This window comes from Copadichromis virginalis, linkage group LG12 (genome assembly GCF_057382275.1).
Source record: "Copadichromis virginalis isolate Kocher_CV1m ecotype Utaka linkage group LG12, C_Virginalis_male_GT1.1, whole genome shotgun sequence".
Classification (NCBI taxonomy): Eukaryota; Metazoa; Chordata; class Actinopteri; order Cichliformes; family Cichlidae; genus Copadichromis; species Copadichromis virginalis.
Window position 1 is genome coordinate 3,240,155 of NC_140629.1, and position 18,676 is coordinate 3,258,830.

The window sequence follows — 18,676 nt, forward strand, 5'->3', positions numbered from 1 at the left end:
CTCGCGGTTAGTATCATGGTTGCTAGGCAACCTGAACAGCGCTACGTAGGCTAGACCGTCCCATTTCACAAGCCTCTCACTTCCGCACTTCTCGTACTTATAGTATGCACCGTACGTAGTGCGCGTACTTCAAGCGTGCAGACCCTGAATTGGGACACAGCCAGAGACTAAATACACATAAGAGATGATCAAGGGAAGTGGAAACACATGAGGGGGAACAGCTGATACACATGAACCTAATGACAGGACAGGGAAAGTGAAACTACATACACTGACATTAGACACAGACTTTCAAAGTAAAACAGGAAACATGGGGATTAGACGTGACCTGAACTGAACATAACCACACACACATGGAACATGACAGGTAGACGCATGAACCAGGAGGAGATGACATAAACAACTAAGAAACAAAGGACTGAACTGCAACCTCGAAATTAACTAGATGAACTAAACTAGGGCACAAATGAATACCAAAATATATAAAAACTCAAACACTGGACCCAGCCCATGACAAAAAATGAATGTACTCCCTAAACTTTTTGGAATGTAAAGTATCACACAGATTTTCTCCATGAAGTTATTATTGTACTTAACACATGTGAGTAATAAGCGTCAAACTAAGAGTGAATTGCTTATGAGAGTGAGCCTACTGGACAGTTTCAACTACGCCTTTTTCTTTGTAACTCAACTTCAAAAGCCAGGATTCTGGGGTTGCCTCAGTACTGTTAATGCTGAGTCCGTGTTTTGAGGGTACCATTCAATAAAACTTGATGTTGAGCCATCTGTTTGTTTAAAAATTACTGAAATCATTGATCTGAATTCACATTTTTACCCAAATTTGAGCCAGCACACCGGGCTTCTCTGAGAAGTCAGAAATTAATCACCTTTATTATAAAATAGTAGATTTGACTAGAACATAATTGTTCAGTATTTAGCACGTTGCTTCAGAGAAAGGAGGCTATCTGATTGAATTGCCCGGTCAGCTGGGACACTAATCAAAATATAAGAGAAAGTAATGTATTTTCTTTGAAACTTTATCCAAAAATGATCAACAATACAGACTGTTGGCTATAAACAGCTAATGCAAGCCAGTGATATGCAGAGTGTTAAATGGGAATAAATGATCCAGGTGCTTATTGGGACAGTTGCTTTGAAACATGGTCAAAATTAACTGCAATTTCATTAAAAACTATATGCACCAAATACCCAGTCGAAATTCATCTAAAAGAATTATTTCAACAAATCAGGTTTTAAAGCCTTTTGCCCGGGAGTTACTTCTCTCACATAACTCCAGAATAATCCTCCATATAAACGTGAACATAAACTGCAGTGCTGTAAATTATATTGAAATTTTCATTTTATCAAATGTCAATGTTTGCTGAAAAGTCCCATCTTTTTACATCACAGTCACAACTTTATGGATAACACATGACAGTGGGTTAAACTTTTACCTTTGGCTGCCATCAGTGACGGTGGGCTCCATGGTGATGTTCTCCTCAGGATTGAAAAAAGGCCACAGAGAGCCGTACCACATGTTGACCAGCGTGAGCTTATGGAAACCTGCACATGTGATAAAATACGATGGCAAAGGTTTGTCAGGTTGAACCAAGAAAAAGAACATGTTTTGTTTTTGCTTGCTTGAAGAGCAAGACAGGGAAGATGGTTTTTGTAGCAATCTCCAACCATTGTTATGGAGATCCTGCATCTTCTGATGTGGGACTGAAATACAGTCTAGGATGGTTGGCGTCTCTGTTTCAGGTCCACAGAAACTCGATCCTCTGAATACTTCCTGCAGCTTCTGCTGCTGCACCACCAATTCTACGAACAGGAGTAAAAAGGTTTAGATACATTATTCATCATTTTAATGCTTATAGTACATATTACAACTCGTGTTATATTCATTTAGTAACACACGTTTACACTTTTTCAGTAGCAGGTTTAAACCAAAGTCTCAAAACAATGACAATAATGTGAATTACAAAGACTGAAAACATCTTAGCAGAAAGCTAAGATACAGAGGTGGGAAGTAATGAAGTACAAATACTTTGTTACTGCATGTCAGCAGCACTTTCAGTTATCTGTACTTTACATGAATATTATTTTTTCTGACAACTTTTTACTTTTACTCCCAACATTTTTAACACAGATCTGTACTTTCTACTCCTTACATTTTCAAAGCAGGCCCGTTACTTCAGGCTCAGCAGTATCATTTATAGCGTTTATACTTAGCAGGTAAAACTGGGCCGAGTGCATGTGTCCATATGTTGTAGTCGAGCTTCTAGAGGAATAAACATGAGTAATGTTTCTACACAACGTAACATTTGTACACATTTTCACCCAGCCCAACAAACATCAGCAAACACACAAACTGTTTGTGTGCAGTTAATATCACATATAGTATAATCTTACAATAAAATATTAGTCATTCTCCCTGTGAATAATACGTTTTGCTTTCTTACTTTGAGTACATTTCAGAGACTGTACCTTTTCACTTTTACTTGAGTAAAGAAGTAGAATCAGTACTGCAACTTTTACTGGAGTATTTTTTAACTCAAGTATCTGTACTTCTACATAAATACAAAAATGTCTGTACCTTTGCCACCTCAGCAAGATAGAACATCTTCCGTAGCAACATTATTTCTATACTGCACCAAACCAGGACTTTAATCTAATAATAGACAGTTTCTTGTTGCAGAGGTGCTTCAAGCTTTATAAGTTTTACAATTTTGTATTTTTACATAACTCAAACATCATCAGAAATTTAAAAAAGTCCTGAAAGCAAATAAAACAAACCAGACAAAGAAATGAGACCAGAATATTAGATTGTAATTATTACATATCTGTGAGTGGGAGATCACATTTGCGGCCTTTTGCTTTTAGTATCAGTGACTTTCAGACTAAATATTATGTTATTATTAATGTTATTATTAGTGATAAGTTCAAACTAAAGATGTCACCCAGAAGCTACACAGTTGCCATTTTCTTAATAATTTTTCCACCAGAACTCTGAAGTGATAACAGGAAACTGAACACGACCTTGTGTTGTGAGGTTTTGTTGTCATGTAGTTTTGTCTCAGACTCTCTATAATTCAATTACAATTCAATTCAATTAATTACACAAACTCACAACAGTCACCTTGAGGTGCTTTATATTGTAAGGTAGACCCTACAATAATACACACAGGGAAAAACTGGGGGGGTCATATGATTGTTGGGTTGGGGGTCAGCTGCTTTATGGTGTGGGTAATAAAGTTCAGAGAATTTGTTAGTGACCATGTTTACATTTGGCTCAGTGAAGTTTGGACTTTACTCTCATATTTTATTTTTTATTTTCTCCATGTTTTATTTTTCAAGGCTAAGAGTGAGCATTGTTTACATGCTTATTGTTTTTCCATCGTGTTTTTTAATTGCTACGACCAATGCTGCATTCATGTGTTCATCCAGTCAGTATATATTAAAAAAATACTATGTTATTTTATCCCAAGACCCAGACCGCATGCAGTGTTTGTTATTGATTCTTTGGAATTGAACTGAATTGTATTCAGTCTGAGAGCATCTGAGTTTTGTTACTTATGTTTCTAGTTTTGGTTCTTGTTTGCTTTCATCTCTGTTCCATTTTTCATGTCCAGTCTGTCTTTGTCTCGTCTCTGTGTCCTGCCTCCATCTGTCTGATCTGTGCTTTGTCCTTTTTCTTCCCAGTCTGTCATGTCTCCATCACTGTTTATTCCCCAGTTGGTTAAATCAAATGAAGAATTGAATTTATTTCTTCTCCTCATATACAAGGTCTTGAATATTCATGTCCCATCACAACTTAAACACCTCACAGTACCTTATCGCCCCAACAGAGCACTTCCCCCTCAGACTGCATCCTATTTGTGGTTCCTGGGTTTTTAAAAGGAGAACAGGAAACAGCTGTCATGCCATCAGCTGTCAGGACCCCTGTCTTGTAGAACCAATTCCCAATCTGGATTCAGGAAACAGACCATCTTTCTACGTTTAAGATTAGGCTTTAAATTTTCCTTAAAAAAAAAAAAAAAAAAAGCTTATAGTTATGCCTGGATCAGGTGACCTTGAATACATCCTTAGTGATGGTGCAATAAGCCTAGGCTGCTGTCGGCTTCCCATGATGCACCGAGTCTTTCTCCTTCACTCACCTCTTTTCACTACCTCTCTGTGTTTATCCACCACTTTGCATTCAATTGTTTGTTATAATTAATCCCTGGCTCTCTTTAACAGTCTGTGTTCTGTCCTGCTCTTTCTCCTCATCCCAAACCGATCGTGGCAGATGTCTATCCCCCAGTTCTTTCTTCCTGTTTTTCACCTGATTGTTGGGGTTTTCTCTGTATTTTCGTAGGGTCGTTAATATAAAGCAACCTTACAATATAAAGCGTCTTGAGGAGATTGTTGTGATCTGATGATAGTAAATGACAGCAACGGACAGGCTGTAACAGGCTGAGCGAGTTAAAATGATGTCACTCTGCAGTGATTCTTCATATTCTTCTTTTCCATTGTCAGCCAGTGCTTGTTCGTGGGTGGGGGGGTCATCTGATTGTTGGAGGCTTCTCTGTATGGGACTTAATCCAGTCTCATCCTTGTCTTTGGACTTACTGTAAGACTTTGTTTTGATGGTGTTGATTTATAGCGGGCCAATAGTGATTTGATTGGTAATGTTATTTTAATGGAGAAAGACAGAATATAAATTAAATATCTATATGAATACAGATCCATCCATAGACAGACATGCAGCCAAGTGATACACCCAGCATATCTACACAGCAAAAACTCCAGAGTTAAATTAACACTGGAGAGTGTCTATATGGGTCCACACCTCTGAGTGTTAAATTAACACTTTTGACAGTGTTATATGTTTAAAAGTAACCTAGTCAGTTTTGAAGATTAACAATGGCTAACACTGAGAAGTGCTGATTTTCTAACACTGGAAAATAACTCAAAATGTTAGAAATATTCCAGTGTTAGAAAATCAGCACTGTTCAGTTTCCTCAGATATTGTGTCATATTAAGTTAGTGTCACATAGTGAAGAAAGGTGAAAAATTACTATACAAAGTGACCATCAGCAGACGAGAAGGCATATACTTAACTTTAAAATAAACACAGGTACACAGGTGTGCATTGTTTGTTTGTGGAGAATTTGTTAAAGCAGTAGCCAATCAGCTTTAATTGTCATAGTTGCACTGAGGACATCAAAATCCACAGGACAATGGCAGATTTTACCATTTGAGCAGTGCAATAAGGAAGTGTCTAACAGATCAGTTTAAACATCGTTTGGATACAGTTTAATCCATCAGTGTCTGAATAATAACAGTGGATTTCATTAAAAACCATCCTTATAGCTCAAATGATACTTGTCAACTGAACTGGCTGCAGTTCCTAAACAGCTAATTCAATAGTTTTGTTAAACAGTGTCTTATGATCCATGTTCATGAATACACGCTGGAAAAAAGGTCTACGATCTTAAAATTAAAGCTAAGATACATTCTGCAGTTAGTCATAGTATATCATTTTGTTAAACGTGTATTTGATTATCAGTACAAAACTCCTTTTTATGTTCTATTATTGTGTTTCTGTCATCACTGGTGAATAGATCTCATCTTTCTGAAGGTCATTTGTTACATAATTGCATTTTTTCAGAAGCTTTCTAAAACTGCCTGTATCTGTTATACCTTTGTGTCCAAATTCCTCTGCTCTATTTTCACATTTAAGCCATTCTAATGTGTGTGTGTGTGTGTGTGTGTGTGTGTGTGTGTGTGTGTGTGTGTGTGTGTCAGAGAGAGAGATAGACTCACTGATGTTGGGGCTGCGGATGGTTAGGTGATTGGTCTCTGCCATTAAGCGAGGGCTCAGGCTGGTCACCATGTGGTCAATGCGTTTGACCACATCCATGGGGCCGTTCACCACCTCAAACACAGACCACGAGCAGGTTAGCAGCAGTGACACGTGCCCACTATGGCCTGCTCACGGCAGTCATCAAACCAAAGAAGGCAGATCTCAAAATGGCCATTCATACAGTACTTTTATCCTCTTAACTGTTTCCCACACTGTTGCAGCAGAACTGGGCACGTACACACCTCAGTGGATGGGCCTATAATGCAGCGCACAAGATTTCCTGTTGTCTGTATTGAAAACCTGCATTCTGATTTCAATTTGCCCATTGAAGAACTGAGCCTTGGAGACAGCTGGGAGCAGAGCAAGAGAGGGAGGTTTATGGATGAGCACATGCACAGCTTTTTTAAATGGCTCATCATTGAGTCTGCGTTGAGTTGGCCTTGGAGCACTGCGAGTTCTGAGGGGGAAGGGAGGCAAAGTGCTGAGAGAAACACTTGTCATAAGGCAACCTTTATACAGATCCATACACATCAATAGTGCAGAAGCAGAGGAGGAAAAAATAACAGAGTCTGGTGACAGAGATGAGGGAAAACACAGTGCAGCGAGTGTGAACAGGGTTACATGGATGCTTTTACTCAATAATTAGAGAAAATTTGGGAAAATCTGGATGACTAAGCAATGACTTGGAGGCAGACTTTAAATTTATCAGCTCTGTTCTTCATCACTGAAGCTGATGTTGAGCTCTTGGAACAACACAAACCATAGAAGCATACTGTCCTCTGGTGGATTTGAAGGAAAATAACACCTATGTTCCTACAAAACCAGTCACTGGAGCGTAAGTGGGACAACAGCCTTTCTCTTGGTCCTCACACTTCCTATCTTTTGATACTGAGCAGTGATTAGACCAGTGCTCTCTTCACCAAATTATAAAGGTTGGGCAAAGCCAATCTAACATGTAGCATCTTTTATTTAGCATCTGACGAAGAAAAGAAACATCACCAATCCTGGATCAATCAAGAGTCAGCTGTCTCATTCTGGAAAGTGCAGCAGGCAGGGAACCACTTGTACAATTAATTAGTTCTCAAAGTTTAAAAAGTTATTTTAGCATAAAGCAGCTTCGCAAATTAGGGAATGTAGTCACAGGTGTTTACGTAGCAGTGAGGTTGTAATGCCTGGGTCCTGAAAGTGTGGCCCATGGACCATCAATATAAATATAATATGATGACCATAAATAATAGAAAGTGTACCAACAGTTATGAGATTCAGCAAAGCATAGTGACATCTAGAACAATTTCTACACGTCTTTAGTACATTTCAGTTTTCAGGTACAAGCACTCTCCTTTCTTGCCATTATCCCCTCGTTGAACCTGGGATTGGGTCATGTGACATGGACTGGGTTTTATAGCACTTTTCTACTCTGAGCACTCAAAGATTGTACGAAAGCTGCCTCATTCACATAAGCACTTTTTTTTTTTTTACACGAGTCCTTTCTATACTCTGACGGATGCATCGGGTTAGTACCCTGCCCGAGGACAATTGGCACGTAGGGGCTTAAGTTGCAGTGCCATTTAGCAGCGTTATGGCTTGAGTGTAAACATTCCTCCTCATTCGTTCTGTCCTGGCAGCCGCACATGGCAGCTTGTTATTAAGGTGGCTGGTTCCCCTGCTGTCCTCCTGGCTGCAGATGCGTAACGTTTGCTGTCTGTCCTACAGATTCAGGAGGTTAAACTAGCTGAATGAGCTACCTTCCTGAGGACCAAATGGTTCCATCAGATGTGTTTCTACTTCCAGGAGGTGATGCTCCAACTCAGGATGCAAGGGTAGACGTTCCTGAGCACCCTGGGTGGGAGTTTGAAGCCCTTTAATCATCTGAGGTACTCATCAGGACTATATCCCTGAAACTAATTTTATGTTAATTGCATATAAAATTCAATACATTTTCAATAGGCTTAACAAAAGGTTTGCAAATCTATATTTAACTGTTTATATTTAGGGATGCGACTTCTGTGGATGATATAAGTGTTACGTCTGTGTGTTTTTGGTGCTTTCTAAAAGTTAGTACTTCATACCTCAAATACTTACAAACAAAGGAAATACCAGAATTCGATCTGTGTGTGCATCATAGAAGAGGACAGTGAATTCATTTTTGCTTCTAAATGTATTTTGAATTTATCAGGATCAGCTCTTGAATAGAGAACCACACACACACTCTTAAATCCACTCCCACGGTGAATTTACAGATCACCAGTGAACCCACTATTTTGTTAGTTACTTTAACTCAAGTTACTTTAAATACATGTAGCAAAGGTTTAATTCCAAATATAGAGAGTACTAAACATCAAAACAAACAGAATAATCAGCGATGAGTTAAGCAGACGTTTCCTGCCTTGCCTCCATTTTAGCCACGTTGAGCGAGAGAGCAGGAGTTTGTGCAGCAGTTCTTCAGCATATACAAAGAATAATGACCCTTAAAGACTTGTTTCCCATTTAGAAGCTGCCATTATTCCATTTATTTGAAAATCTATTCCTACTACTTGAGCTTCGGATCCTTAAAGGAAGAGTGGGTTAAGGCTGACAACTACATTCTTCTGTCTGACTGTACAATAGTAATCAGGTCAGATGTAGAGTTATATATTGCACACATTTGGAAACAAAATATGCATTAATTCCCTGAGAGATGGAACATGATCCCTAAAGTTTAGAATAACTGTCGTAGGCTATGGTTTGGGCCACATCCCATTTTTCCTGGCTGTATCTTAATTGGCCCGTGGGGATAAATAAGGTCTTTCTGATTCTGATTCTGGCAAACTAGAAAAAGTATCCTGAACAATCCTGAAAGTAATCATTTGGCATCTTCTACCTTTACGTTTATTCTAATAACAAAAAGAGGGAAAGATTTTTTGGTCTTAGAGGAACTGGCTGTTCAAACAGAAGATGCTGAAGAGAATGATGACTGTGTTTATTTGTGAATGAGGGTAAATGAAGCTTTGAGTACTCAAGTAGAGTAAAAAAGTACTATGTAAGAATCAGTCCATTTACCCTTTATCCATCAGTTTCCTTCTGTTCACCCAATCCTGGAGTGCGGGCTTGCTGCAGCCTCTCCCAGCTATCACAGGCTGACAGGCCGGTACACCCTGACCAGGACTGCCACAGGGCAGGAAAACAAGGAACTCTAAGCACTTCTGGTACAGTCTGAATGACAAGTTGAGGTTGTGTAAAAACTTCTGATATTGCGACACTGCAGGTAAAAACACACAGTCAGTATCAGAGTCACTCCGTGTGAACTACCTCTTTGATGGCTTGCCACTTTAAGGTGTCTTCTTCACTGATGATGCTGTCAGCCAAGCTGATGAAGTGCTGGCTGAGCTCCTGTATGTTGTCCTGGCTGTAGTTAGTGTCATGGGTAAATGGCTGTGAGGGGACGTCTGCAGTTAGAGACAGAAGCTGTATGAGGGACATCATGTCTGCTGGCTGCAGTCCCTCGTCCCGGGTGTCCTCCAGGGCCTGGACAGAGACGTCAAGCAGGGCAGATGCCTGGGCCAGGCTGCTCAGCCCTGATGGCAGCATCAGCTAGGAGAGGACACAGCGACGCTGAGTTTTTAGTGTGATTAATATTTACTAATAACTTTCTGTGACATCAGGTTGAGTTCATGTGTTTTTATTGGTGTTTTCCTGTTGGAAAGTGGAAAAGGCCTGATAAAGAATAAGAAATCAAATTTAAAAAGTCTGGATACAGTCTGGACACAATTATTGTCACAATTATCATAAATAGCACAATAACAATATGATCACAATGTGTTTAGGAGGTGAAAAATAACAGTTGTGTTATTAGTCAGCGTCATCTCAGATTTATTTTTCATTTTAAAAAAATGCAGATTCATGTAGTTGGCAGGAGACACTAACTGCACAAAAGCATACAAAAAGAAAAAACAGTCTGATTTCCTAATGATAGCATGACCTGTATATCACTGACACACTATCAATATTTCATTTTCATATGTTGCAGTTACCCCTCCGTGAATCGCTCCCTTATCGTGGTGGAGGGGTTTGTGGTAGCGTCTCCCTACCAGGGGAGACCAGACAAAGAGTCATTCAGACCCACTATGAGCAGAGATCAAGGGAATTGTCTGCCTGCCTGGGGTAGGGTTACCGGGGCCCTGTCCTGGAGCCAGGCCCGGGTAGGGTGTGTGTCTGGTAGCAAGCCATTAGTCCGGGTACAGCCTGAAAAAGGGACATGAGCCCACCCTCTTGTAGACCCACCACCCTCAGGGGGCGCATTAGGGGTTGGGTGCAATGTGTTCTGGGCCAGGGGAGGCTAGGGGCAGAGACCCTGGCGGACCGATCCTTGTCTACCAGAACTAGCAATTGTTACATGCAATGTCACCTCTCTGGTGTGGAAGGAGCCTGAGTTAGTGCAGTTGAAAGGTCCCAGCTAGATAAAGTCCACCTCAACCCACGGTGTGGGCTCTGGAACCAGTCTCCTGATACTTTTCAATGCAAAGTATGTTACTAGATTTAAATAAAGATATAAAAAATGCAGTGCAGTTATAAAACATATAAAACATGTAGAAGTGTACCTGGCTCTGGTTGGAGAGCTTCATCAGCTGGCTCATGAAAGCAGTGGGCTGAGAGCTCTGAGAGTCACTCATCTGCTTCATCTTCAGGTAACGCTCTGTGCCAAAAACAATATGACATGAATGTAGGTGATATATAGTAAGAGCAGCATGCACTGCTGCTCACAGATCATTACTCAGTCCTGGGCCTGCTGCAACCTCCGAGAGTACAACACTAAACCCAAATCAAAAGTGACCTCCCGTACTTAGAGCTCAGATAGTGTGATTTAGTTACAGGAGGCAAAGAACTGAGACTTTATTACTCAGTATTAATGCTCAGTCGAGGACTGTAACTCCAGCAACCCTGCTTGAAACCATTTTTTTTACCATAGATCAATTCTTTTGATCAACATTTAGAAGAAACTTGGGGGGGGGGGGGGGGGGGGGGGGGATACAGTGTAGGAAGTCAGTGTAGAAAACATGGAGGATCATTTTCATGGTCATCATGGTTTTGTTTTGTTTTTTGAAGGAGTACAGCATCAACTCCTCTAACAAAGCATCTTTACAGCTCATGTGTCAAAATGTTTCCAACACAGCTGAAAGTTGCATGCAAACAGGAAAGATGTGACCCTGACCTGATTTCAACGCTCAAATTTACAGTTTGTTCTGATGGCTTGAGCACATTTTTTGTAACTATTGGCTATTTTTGCAAAACTCTACACACAAATAAGAAAACTCTTCACCCAATCAGCAAAACATTGTAGTTTTCTTGTAAAAGTGAACAACCCTGCTTACAGTTTTTTCTGAATGCTTAAACCCTAACTGTGATTCCTGTAGCACAATCTCTAAAACTATTCAGACTTATAGCAAAACCACTCACTGAGTGTGCAAAACTAAAAGCACAAAAACTGCTTTGCACTCAGTTTGCAATTTTGTAACACACACTTTGCAAAACTGTAGGCACAATTCACTGCACAACACTCAATTTCCAAATTCCCAACACACTCCTAGCAAAAGTATACACATGTATGGCTATCATTAACACTAATTTGCCAACTGTCTGGCACACTTTCACATGTGAAAACTTTTTTAGATAATTCGTTCACTTTGCAATCAGCCTAAGCACTATAATACAGGTAAGCTGTGTGTGCGGAGTACAATGGAGGGAGCAGAAAGAGTGAGAAGTAGAGGAGGCCGAGGAAGAGGACGTGGAGGTGAAGAAGTAGGATGAAGAGGACGACAAGGACAAGGAGGAGCAAGAGGAAGACGAGGAGGGGGGAGAGGAAGATGAGGAGGGGGGAGAGGAAGGGTAGGAAGAGTAAGAAATAGAATTGCTGATGACATCAGAGCTACAATAGTGGACCATGTAATCAACCGTGGAATGACCCTGAGGGTAGCTGGCCAACGGGTCCAGCCTAACTCGAGCCGCTACACTGGAGCAAGCACCATAAGGACATTTTGAAATGAGAGTCAGTGAATACAGTCACTTCGCACAAAGATTTGTAGCACTGCCATATGCCAATGAGAAACACACCAATACCATTGATGTAAAAATACTGAAATTGTTACTTTACAGAATTGCTAGATGACCAGATGCTGGGGCAGAGGAAGCATGTTCACTGCAGACCAAGTAACCCATATAGTCATTATGGCGATTGCAAATAATCCTATACTTGGAAATAAACACTTGTGTTTGTTTTGATGTGTTTGAATAAACAGCAGTACTTGAAGTTTGGATCCCTCTATGCTTATGGATCTATGACAGAAGTATGAGCTCAAACTGACATAGCCTACCTTGTGCACAGAGAAAGCAAAAGCCAGATGTGTTTTGTATTCATACCATCAGTGTGCAGTTGGCGCATTGTGTGCTTAGTAGATGATGGCTTGTGTGTACTGTTTGATACGGAAACACCATTTTTACGAAGGTGTGAAGAGTTAATCTAGCTGTGTTTGCTTTTGCAAGAGAACTACAATGTTTTGATGATTGGGTGACAGGTTTTCTTATTTGTGTGAAGAGTTTGGCAAAATTAGCCAATAGTTACAAAAAATGTGCTTACAGTTTTTGCCCGTTGCTTGAACACCGTGAACCCATGCCTAGACTAAAGTAACACAAGTTGAAGCTTTTGTTACCATACCTCAAACACATGTACCCCTACCTTAAACAAAAGCGCTGCTTTGCACCCCAGTTCCAATTATGCAACACACCTACTCCTTTATGCAACACACATGGTCCTGCATGCTACACTCCATTTCATACATAAGACACTTCGTTCACAAAATGAAATTTCAGGGTGCCATTCGGAAAACACATGTATCCAAAATACAAAACACATCGGGTAATTGCAACCACTCAAATACACACCTGAAGGCACTTACTTGCAAAACCAAACACCAATTAGCCAACTACAAAAAGCCCTCAGCGTAGCCATTTCAAGAACTTTGCAAGCATGGATGGAGGGAGAGCAAGAGGAGGAAGAGGAGGAGGAGGCCGAAGAGGCCATGCACGGACCCATATTTCTGATGAAATAAGAGCAACTTTGGTGGACCATGTCATCAACCACGGCCTGACTATGAGGGAAGCTGGGCAGAGAGTCCACCCACATCTAAGCCGCTTCACAGTGGCATCTGTAATACGAACATTCCGACTAGAAAACAGGTATGTCTTCACCTCCATACCTTCTGCTCTACTCAGATGGTTTCATAGCACTGTTCTACAGTATATCACATTACCATATCAAGTGTACGGGGTGCTAATGCTCCTTTTTCAGCCAAAGTGGCTGATTCCTTATATTGAAGTACAGTGTTGTACAGTGGATGACACAGTACATACAGTAAAGTACTGTATGAAAAATAAGCAAACCGATGACAATATGTGGTTGTATTCCTCCAGAATGACTCGAAGACCTTCTGGGGGAGGACGGCAACGCCTGTTCACACAACAGCAGGAACTTGTCGTTGTGGACCTAGTGAGGGCAGACAATGCCATCCGTCTCCACCAGCTACGACGGAAAATACTTGCAGACAGGCGAGTGTTCAGCAACATAAACCATGTGAGCATCACCACCATCAGACGCATCTTGGGTAAACACAGCATCACCATGAAGCAGCTCTACAGAGTCCCATTCGAGAGGAACAGTGACAGGGTCAAAGGACTTCGAGCTGAATATGTACGGGTACGTGTAACTGTCCCTTACATTTACAATAGAGTATTGGTGAAGTCCAGTAGCAGCTGAATATGTACCATATCAGTACCACATGGATCTATTCTGAGAGCTACACAGGTACCTGTGTGATGGGGTGAGGGTGCTGTATGTGTAGCACTGTAGTACAGTGACATGTTCCCCTTTTTTTCAGAGAATCTTGGCCATGGATGGAGCTGCACAGCCTCATGAATACATTTTCATTGATGAAGCTGGATTCGACCTGAGCAAAACAAGACGACGGGGTCGTAATGTAATTGGCCAAAGGGCAATTGTGCACGTCCCAGGGCAGCGCGGGGGAAACATCACATTATGTGCCGCCATAAGCCTTCGAGGGCTTCTGCACCATCATGCAATACTAGGTCCATACAATAGCCAACACATACTCACATTTCTAGATGCTCTCCATGATATAGTTGTACAGAACAGACCAGATCAGCCCAGGTTTGTGGTGATATGGGATAATGTCAGTTTCCATCGGGCTGCTCTGGTCCAGGCCTGGTTCTCCAACCACAGTCAACTTGAAGTGGTATACTTGCCCCCTTACTCACCATTTTTGAACCCTATAGAGGAATTTTTTTTCGGCTTGGAGATGGCGTGTATATGACCGCCAACCACATGCCCGCATGCCTCTTCTGCAGGCAATGGAACAGGCCTGCGGCGACATTCAGGTGACAGCAATCCATGGATGGTTTCGACATGCAAGAGGATATTTTCCCCGGTGCCTAGCGGGAGAGGACATTGCTTGCGATGTTGATGAGGTCCTGTGGCCAGACCCCAACAGACGGCGGGATCCATGAGCCCACTTATGCACACTTGTCATGGTTTTTTGTGTTTACAGTATAGTGTTTTTTCTATTGCAGTATTATTGTGTTGTTGTTGTTGTTTTTTTTTGCTTTATCTGAATTCATGGTACTGCAATGTACAATATTGAGTAGGTCTATTTGCTTTTTTGGTTGTTTGAAAATGTGTCTCCTGTAAATGTGCCTTCTGAATAAACAATGGAAATCAAAGACTGCAGTGCTTTATATAAAGTAGACTAGTGTGTTCCCCCTGCTCTGTAAGTGTTTGCATATGATGCAAGTATGTGTCATTTTGTCAACAGAGTTACATTTTGACAAAGGAATGTCAGGTTTTGACAGCAGAGTTTAGGTTTTGGGAGTAGAGTTTCAATTTGGTGCAGATGTGAATGGTATATTTCCCAGTGTTGTGTCATGTGTACTTGTGTGTACAGTTTTGGCACAGAGAGCGGAGTTTTGCAAAATGTGTTCAAGCAGTGGGCAAAAACTGTAAGCAATCAGAAAAAACTGTAACTCTCCACACCTTTGTAAAAATGGTATTTTCGTATCCAACAGTTAACACAAGCCATCACATTAATAAGCACACAATGCACCAACTGCACACTGATGATATGAATAAAAAACACATCTGGCTTTTGCTTTCCCTGTGCACAAGGTAGGCTATGTCAGTTGGAGCTCATACTTCTGTCATAGATCCATAAGCATAGAGGGATCCAAACTTCAAGTACTGGTGTTTATTCACACACATCAAAACAAACACAAGTGTTTATTTCCAAGTATAGGATTATTTGCAATCTGGTCTGCAGTGAACATGCTTCCTCTGCCCCAGCATCTGCTCGTCTAGCAATTCTGTAAAGTAACAATTTCAATATTTTTACATCTATGGTATTGTTGTGTTTCTCATTAGCATACGGCAGTGCTACAGATCTTAGTGCGAAGTGACTGTATTCACCGACTCTCATTTCAAAATGTCCTTATGATGCTTGCTCCAGTGTAGCGGCTCGAGTTAGGCTGGGCCCGTTGGCCAGCTACCCTCAGGGTCATTCCACGGTTGATTACATGGTCCACTATTGTAGCTCTGATGTCATCAGCAATTCTATTTCTTACTCTTCTTACCCTTCCTCACCCCCCTCCTCGTCCTCCTCTTGCTCCTCCTTGTCCTTGTCGTCCTCTTCGTCCTACTTCTTCACCTCCACGTCCTCTTCCTCGGCCTCCTCTACTTCTCACTCTTCCTGCTCCCTCCATTGTACTCCGCACACACAGCTTACCTGTATTATAGTGCTTAGGCTGATTGCAAAGTGAACTAATTATCTAAAACAGTTTCCACATGTGGCAGTGTGCCAGACAGTTGGCAAAATACTGTAAATAATGGCCGTAAATGTGTACAGTTTTGCTAGGAGTGTGTTGATCATTTGGGAATCGAGTGTAAAGCAGTGAGTTGTGTTTACAGTTCTGCAAAGAGAGTGCTGTGCAGTGGATTGTAGCTACAGGTTTGCAAAGTGTGTGTTACAAAATGGCAAACTGAGTGCAAAGCAGTGTTTGTGCTTTTAGTTTTGCACACTCAGTGAGTGGTTTTGCTACAAGTATTAATAGTTTTAGAAATTGTGCTGTAAGAATCACAGTTAGGGTTTAAGCATTCAGAAAAAACTGTAAATGGCTTAAACTGGTGGAAGGTTAAATAAGTCACATCATGTACCAGACCTCTGCAGCGTACAGCCTGTGAGGCTCACCTCTGCTGCTCCTGCAGATGAAAGGCAGGAGATCCAGGCAGTCCGTCAGACCCAACTGTGGAAGCTCAGCTGACCAGCCCTGCAATGTTCTGCAGCCCTGTAGCTCCACCTGCTGGTGCACTGCTGCAAACACGTACCAATGGTCACACAAGACGAGTTAGTATGAAAAAAATATCTGAAGCCTTGTTAGGTGAGAATTAATGGACAGGGTATGACATTTGATTAAAGCAGAAAACTGAATAATGGTTTTAAATTATATCAAATTGCATCTGGGTAATGTGCAAACACAAATGAAACCTATCTTAGTGCTGATAAGAAAAAAAACTGCTCAGATCTAGTAAGAGGAAATATGGGGGAGTAGTCAACACTGCTAGGAGCTGTTCCTTCCCAAGCCGCCCCCCCCACACACTGACTGAGCTCTGGGAATCCCCTGCAGTCATCCAGCCCTCCCTGCACACTTTCTTTCTGCTCGTTCTGGAAGCATCCCAGACTTTTCCTGTATAAATTTAATTCTTTGGTTTTATACTAAAGTAAGAATGTGACAGAAAGGCTTTTCTGTGATGCTTTGTGTAAGAACACATGAAAGAGTTATAAAGATTTTCTTTTTTGTGTAGACAGTACAGTTAGAATCAGTTCCTCCATAGTTAGAATAACAGGATGTAATTATTTTTCATAGTTTAATTTTACTGGTGACTATACATCAGTGAAATTTTAACTGTTTACTGTTATTTTACAGAAGTATTTTTTGTCGCATTCTTAAAAAAGTAACTATTTCAGCCCCTTGACTGTTTTATCCAATGACTACCTTTTACATGGGTTACTGTCAGCTCAACTGTTTATTTGTTCTTGTAAGCTAGGCTGTCAGCCTGGTGGCCAAACCAGGTTGACTTTTGTTGTGAATCGCCACTAAGTAGATCAAACTGAATGAAGTGGATTCAGCTTTATTTCTGTGTTACACGTGGCCAGCTTAACCTTTACATAATTACTTTTTAGTCATTATTTTAGCTTTTGCAGTTCTTTAATAAAATGCACAGATTACGTTTAGCTGTCCTATTAACCTTAAATTTACTTATTCATCACAGCTGTTTAGCTGTTATAATTATTTAACATTTTTAACTATTTATTCATAATTTATTTGTCTTTCAGTTGCTTGTATGTTATTCTGTTTTAGCTGTGACATTTTGTTTATCTGTTACTTCTAACTAACCTACAATAATTTTAAATATTTACCAGTTTTAGATCAAATCTTTATAGTTTACTGGATAGTTTGCGCTACCTGGGACTATTTTATATTTCATTTTTTATTTTTTTAGTTGTCATTCATTTTTAAATTTGAACACTGTCTAATTATTACACTTCTCTGCTAGCTTTCAAGGCAGTTTGACTTTAACCGTCTGACATTGTGCATATTTTTAAAAAATCTACTTTACTTTGTATTTCTCCTTCATAAAGTAGAGCAAAAATCATCAAAGCAAGGTTGACAAGGCCAACAAAGTATACCAACATACAACAGCTCTTATTAGCAGAGAATAAATTTAAGTTATAGATTTTAAAAGGAGTCATCTTACCCGGGCAAAACAATCGGGCCTGCACCTCTTTGACCACAGGGTGGCTACTAAGGAGCTCAAGGTTCCAACTGAAAAGCAGGTCCTGGGTGACTGGTGAACATTCATTTAGCAGACGGACATGGTGTGATTCCAAAGACATGTTCCAGACATTTAGGTCAGTTATATTTCCAAAGAAAGGCTCTGTAAAATTCCCGCCAAAAGAGTCTTGGTCCTGCCCCAGGATCAGAATCCCATCACCGTAGATATCCCTGGAAGTGTCTGTGTCTGAGCCTGTGTCTTTCCTGTCTCCGTCCACATAGGTAGCCCAGTGGCCACCACTCTGCTGCCATGTGACACAGATTTGATGCCACGCACCATCATTTGGGAAGGATGCCTTGTATGGTAGGTGCTTCCCATGGATGATGAGCGCCAGCAAAATGCGACCCTGCATGTCTGCTTGGCCTCGCAGCTGGAACTCATTGGTAAAGACAGGTGCAGCGTAGGAAAATATGGTCGACACCTCACTCCACCATGGGTCCCACTGAACTCGAACACAAACACTGACAGATGAGAGGGCTGGGAAGGACTTGTTGACGTGTGCAAAGCCGTCACGCGACTCCTTTGGAAACTTTAGAGCTGAGAACTGCAAATCTGAAAGATGAGACCAAAAAGGTGTTTCACGTAAAACAAAACAAAACAAAAATCTGCAGCTTAAAACTGCGTTTTCACTCACACTGCTGGGAGAGCGCCACAGGCTTGGAGGCTACTCTGCTGGAATCCCTGACCCAGACGGAGGAATGAAGTCCAGCCTGCCGAAGCAGCTCCAGAACTTCCTTCTGGTCTGAGGTGATGAGAGAGCTAAACCGCCCTCTGCAGAAGCTGTCGGCCCTAGAGAAGGACAGCGAGTCATTGACCAGCTGGAAAGCCCAGTGTGGTGTCAGATACACCAGTGTTTCTCCTAGAAAGTCAGACATATACATGAAGTTTCATTAAACATG

The 18,676-nt window shown here is 41.1% G+C and overlaps 2 protein-coding genes across 2 annotated transcripts in view; one reads left to right on the forward strand and one right to left on the reverse strand.

The window, feature by feature from the left end:
- The window catches only part of adgrd2 (adhesion G protein-coupled receptor D2), a 55,961-nt gene that overhangs the window by 36,544 nt on the left and 741 nt on the right, over positions 1-18,676 (reverse strand). The window contains exons 3-10 of the mRNA XM_085474372.1: positions 18,412-18,636; positions 17,700-18,329; positions 16,132-16,254; positions 10,426-10,520; positions 9,137-9,418; positions 5,809-5,920; positions 1,687-1,821; positions 1,455-1,563 (exon numbers count right to left, since the gene is read on the reverse strand). Coding sequence (XP_085330498.1) covers positions 1,455-1,563; positions 1,687-1,821; positions 5,809-5,920; positions 9,137-9,418; positions 10,426-10,520; positions 16,132-16,254; positions 17,700-18,329; positions 18,412-18,636 — 1,711 coding nt within the window. The remainder of the gene's footprint in view (positions 1-1,454; positions 1,564-1,686; positions 1,822-5,808; positions 5,921-9,136; positions 9,419-10,425; positions 10,521-16,131; positions 16,255-17,699; positions 18,330-18,411; positions 18,637-18,676) is intronic.
- On the forward strand, positions 13,231-14,409 carry LOC146696289 (uncharacterized). The gene is made up of 2 exons (XM_085474377.1): positions 13,231-13,574; positions 13,756-14,409. The coding sequence occupies exons 1-2, from the start codon at positions 13,245-13,247 to the stop codon at positions 14,206-14,208; spliced, it is 783 nt and encodes a 260-aa protein (XP_085330503.1). The 5' UTR covers positions 13,231-13,244; the 3' UTR covers positions 14,209-14,409.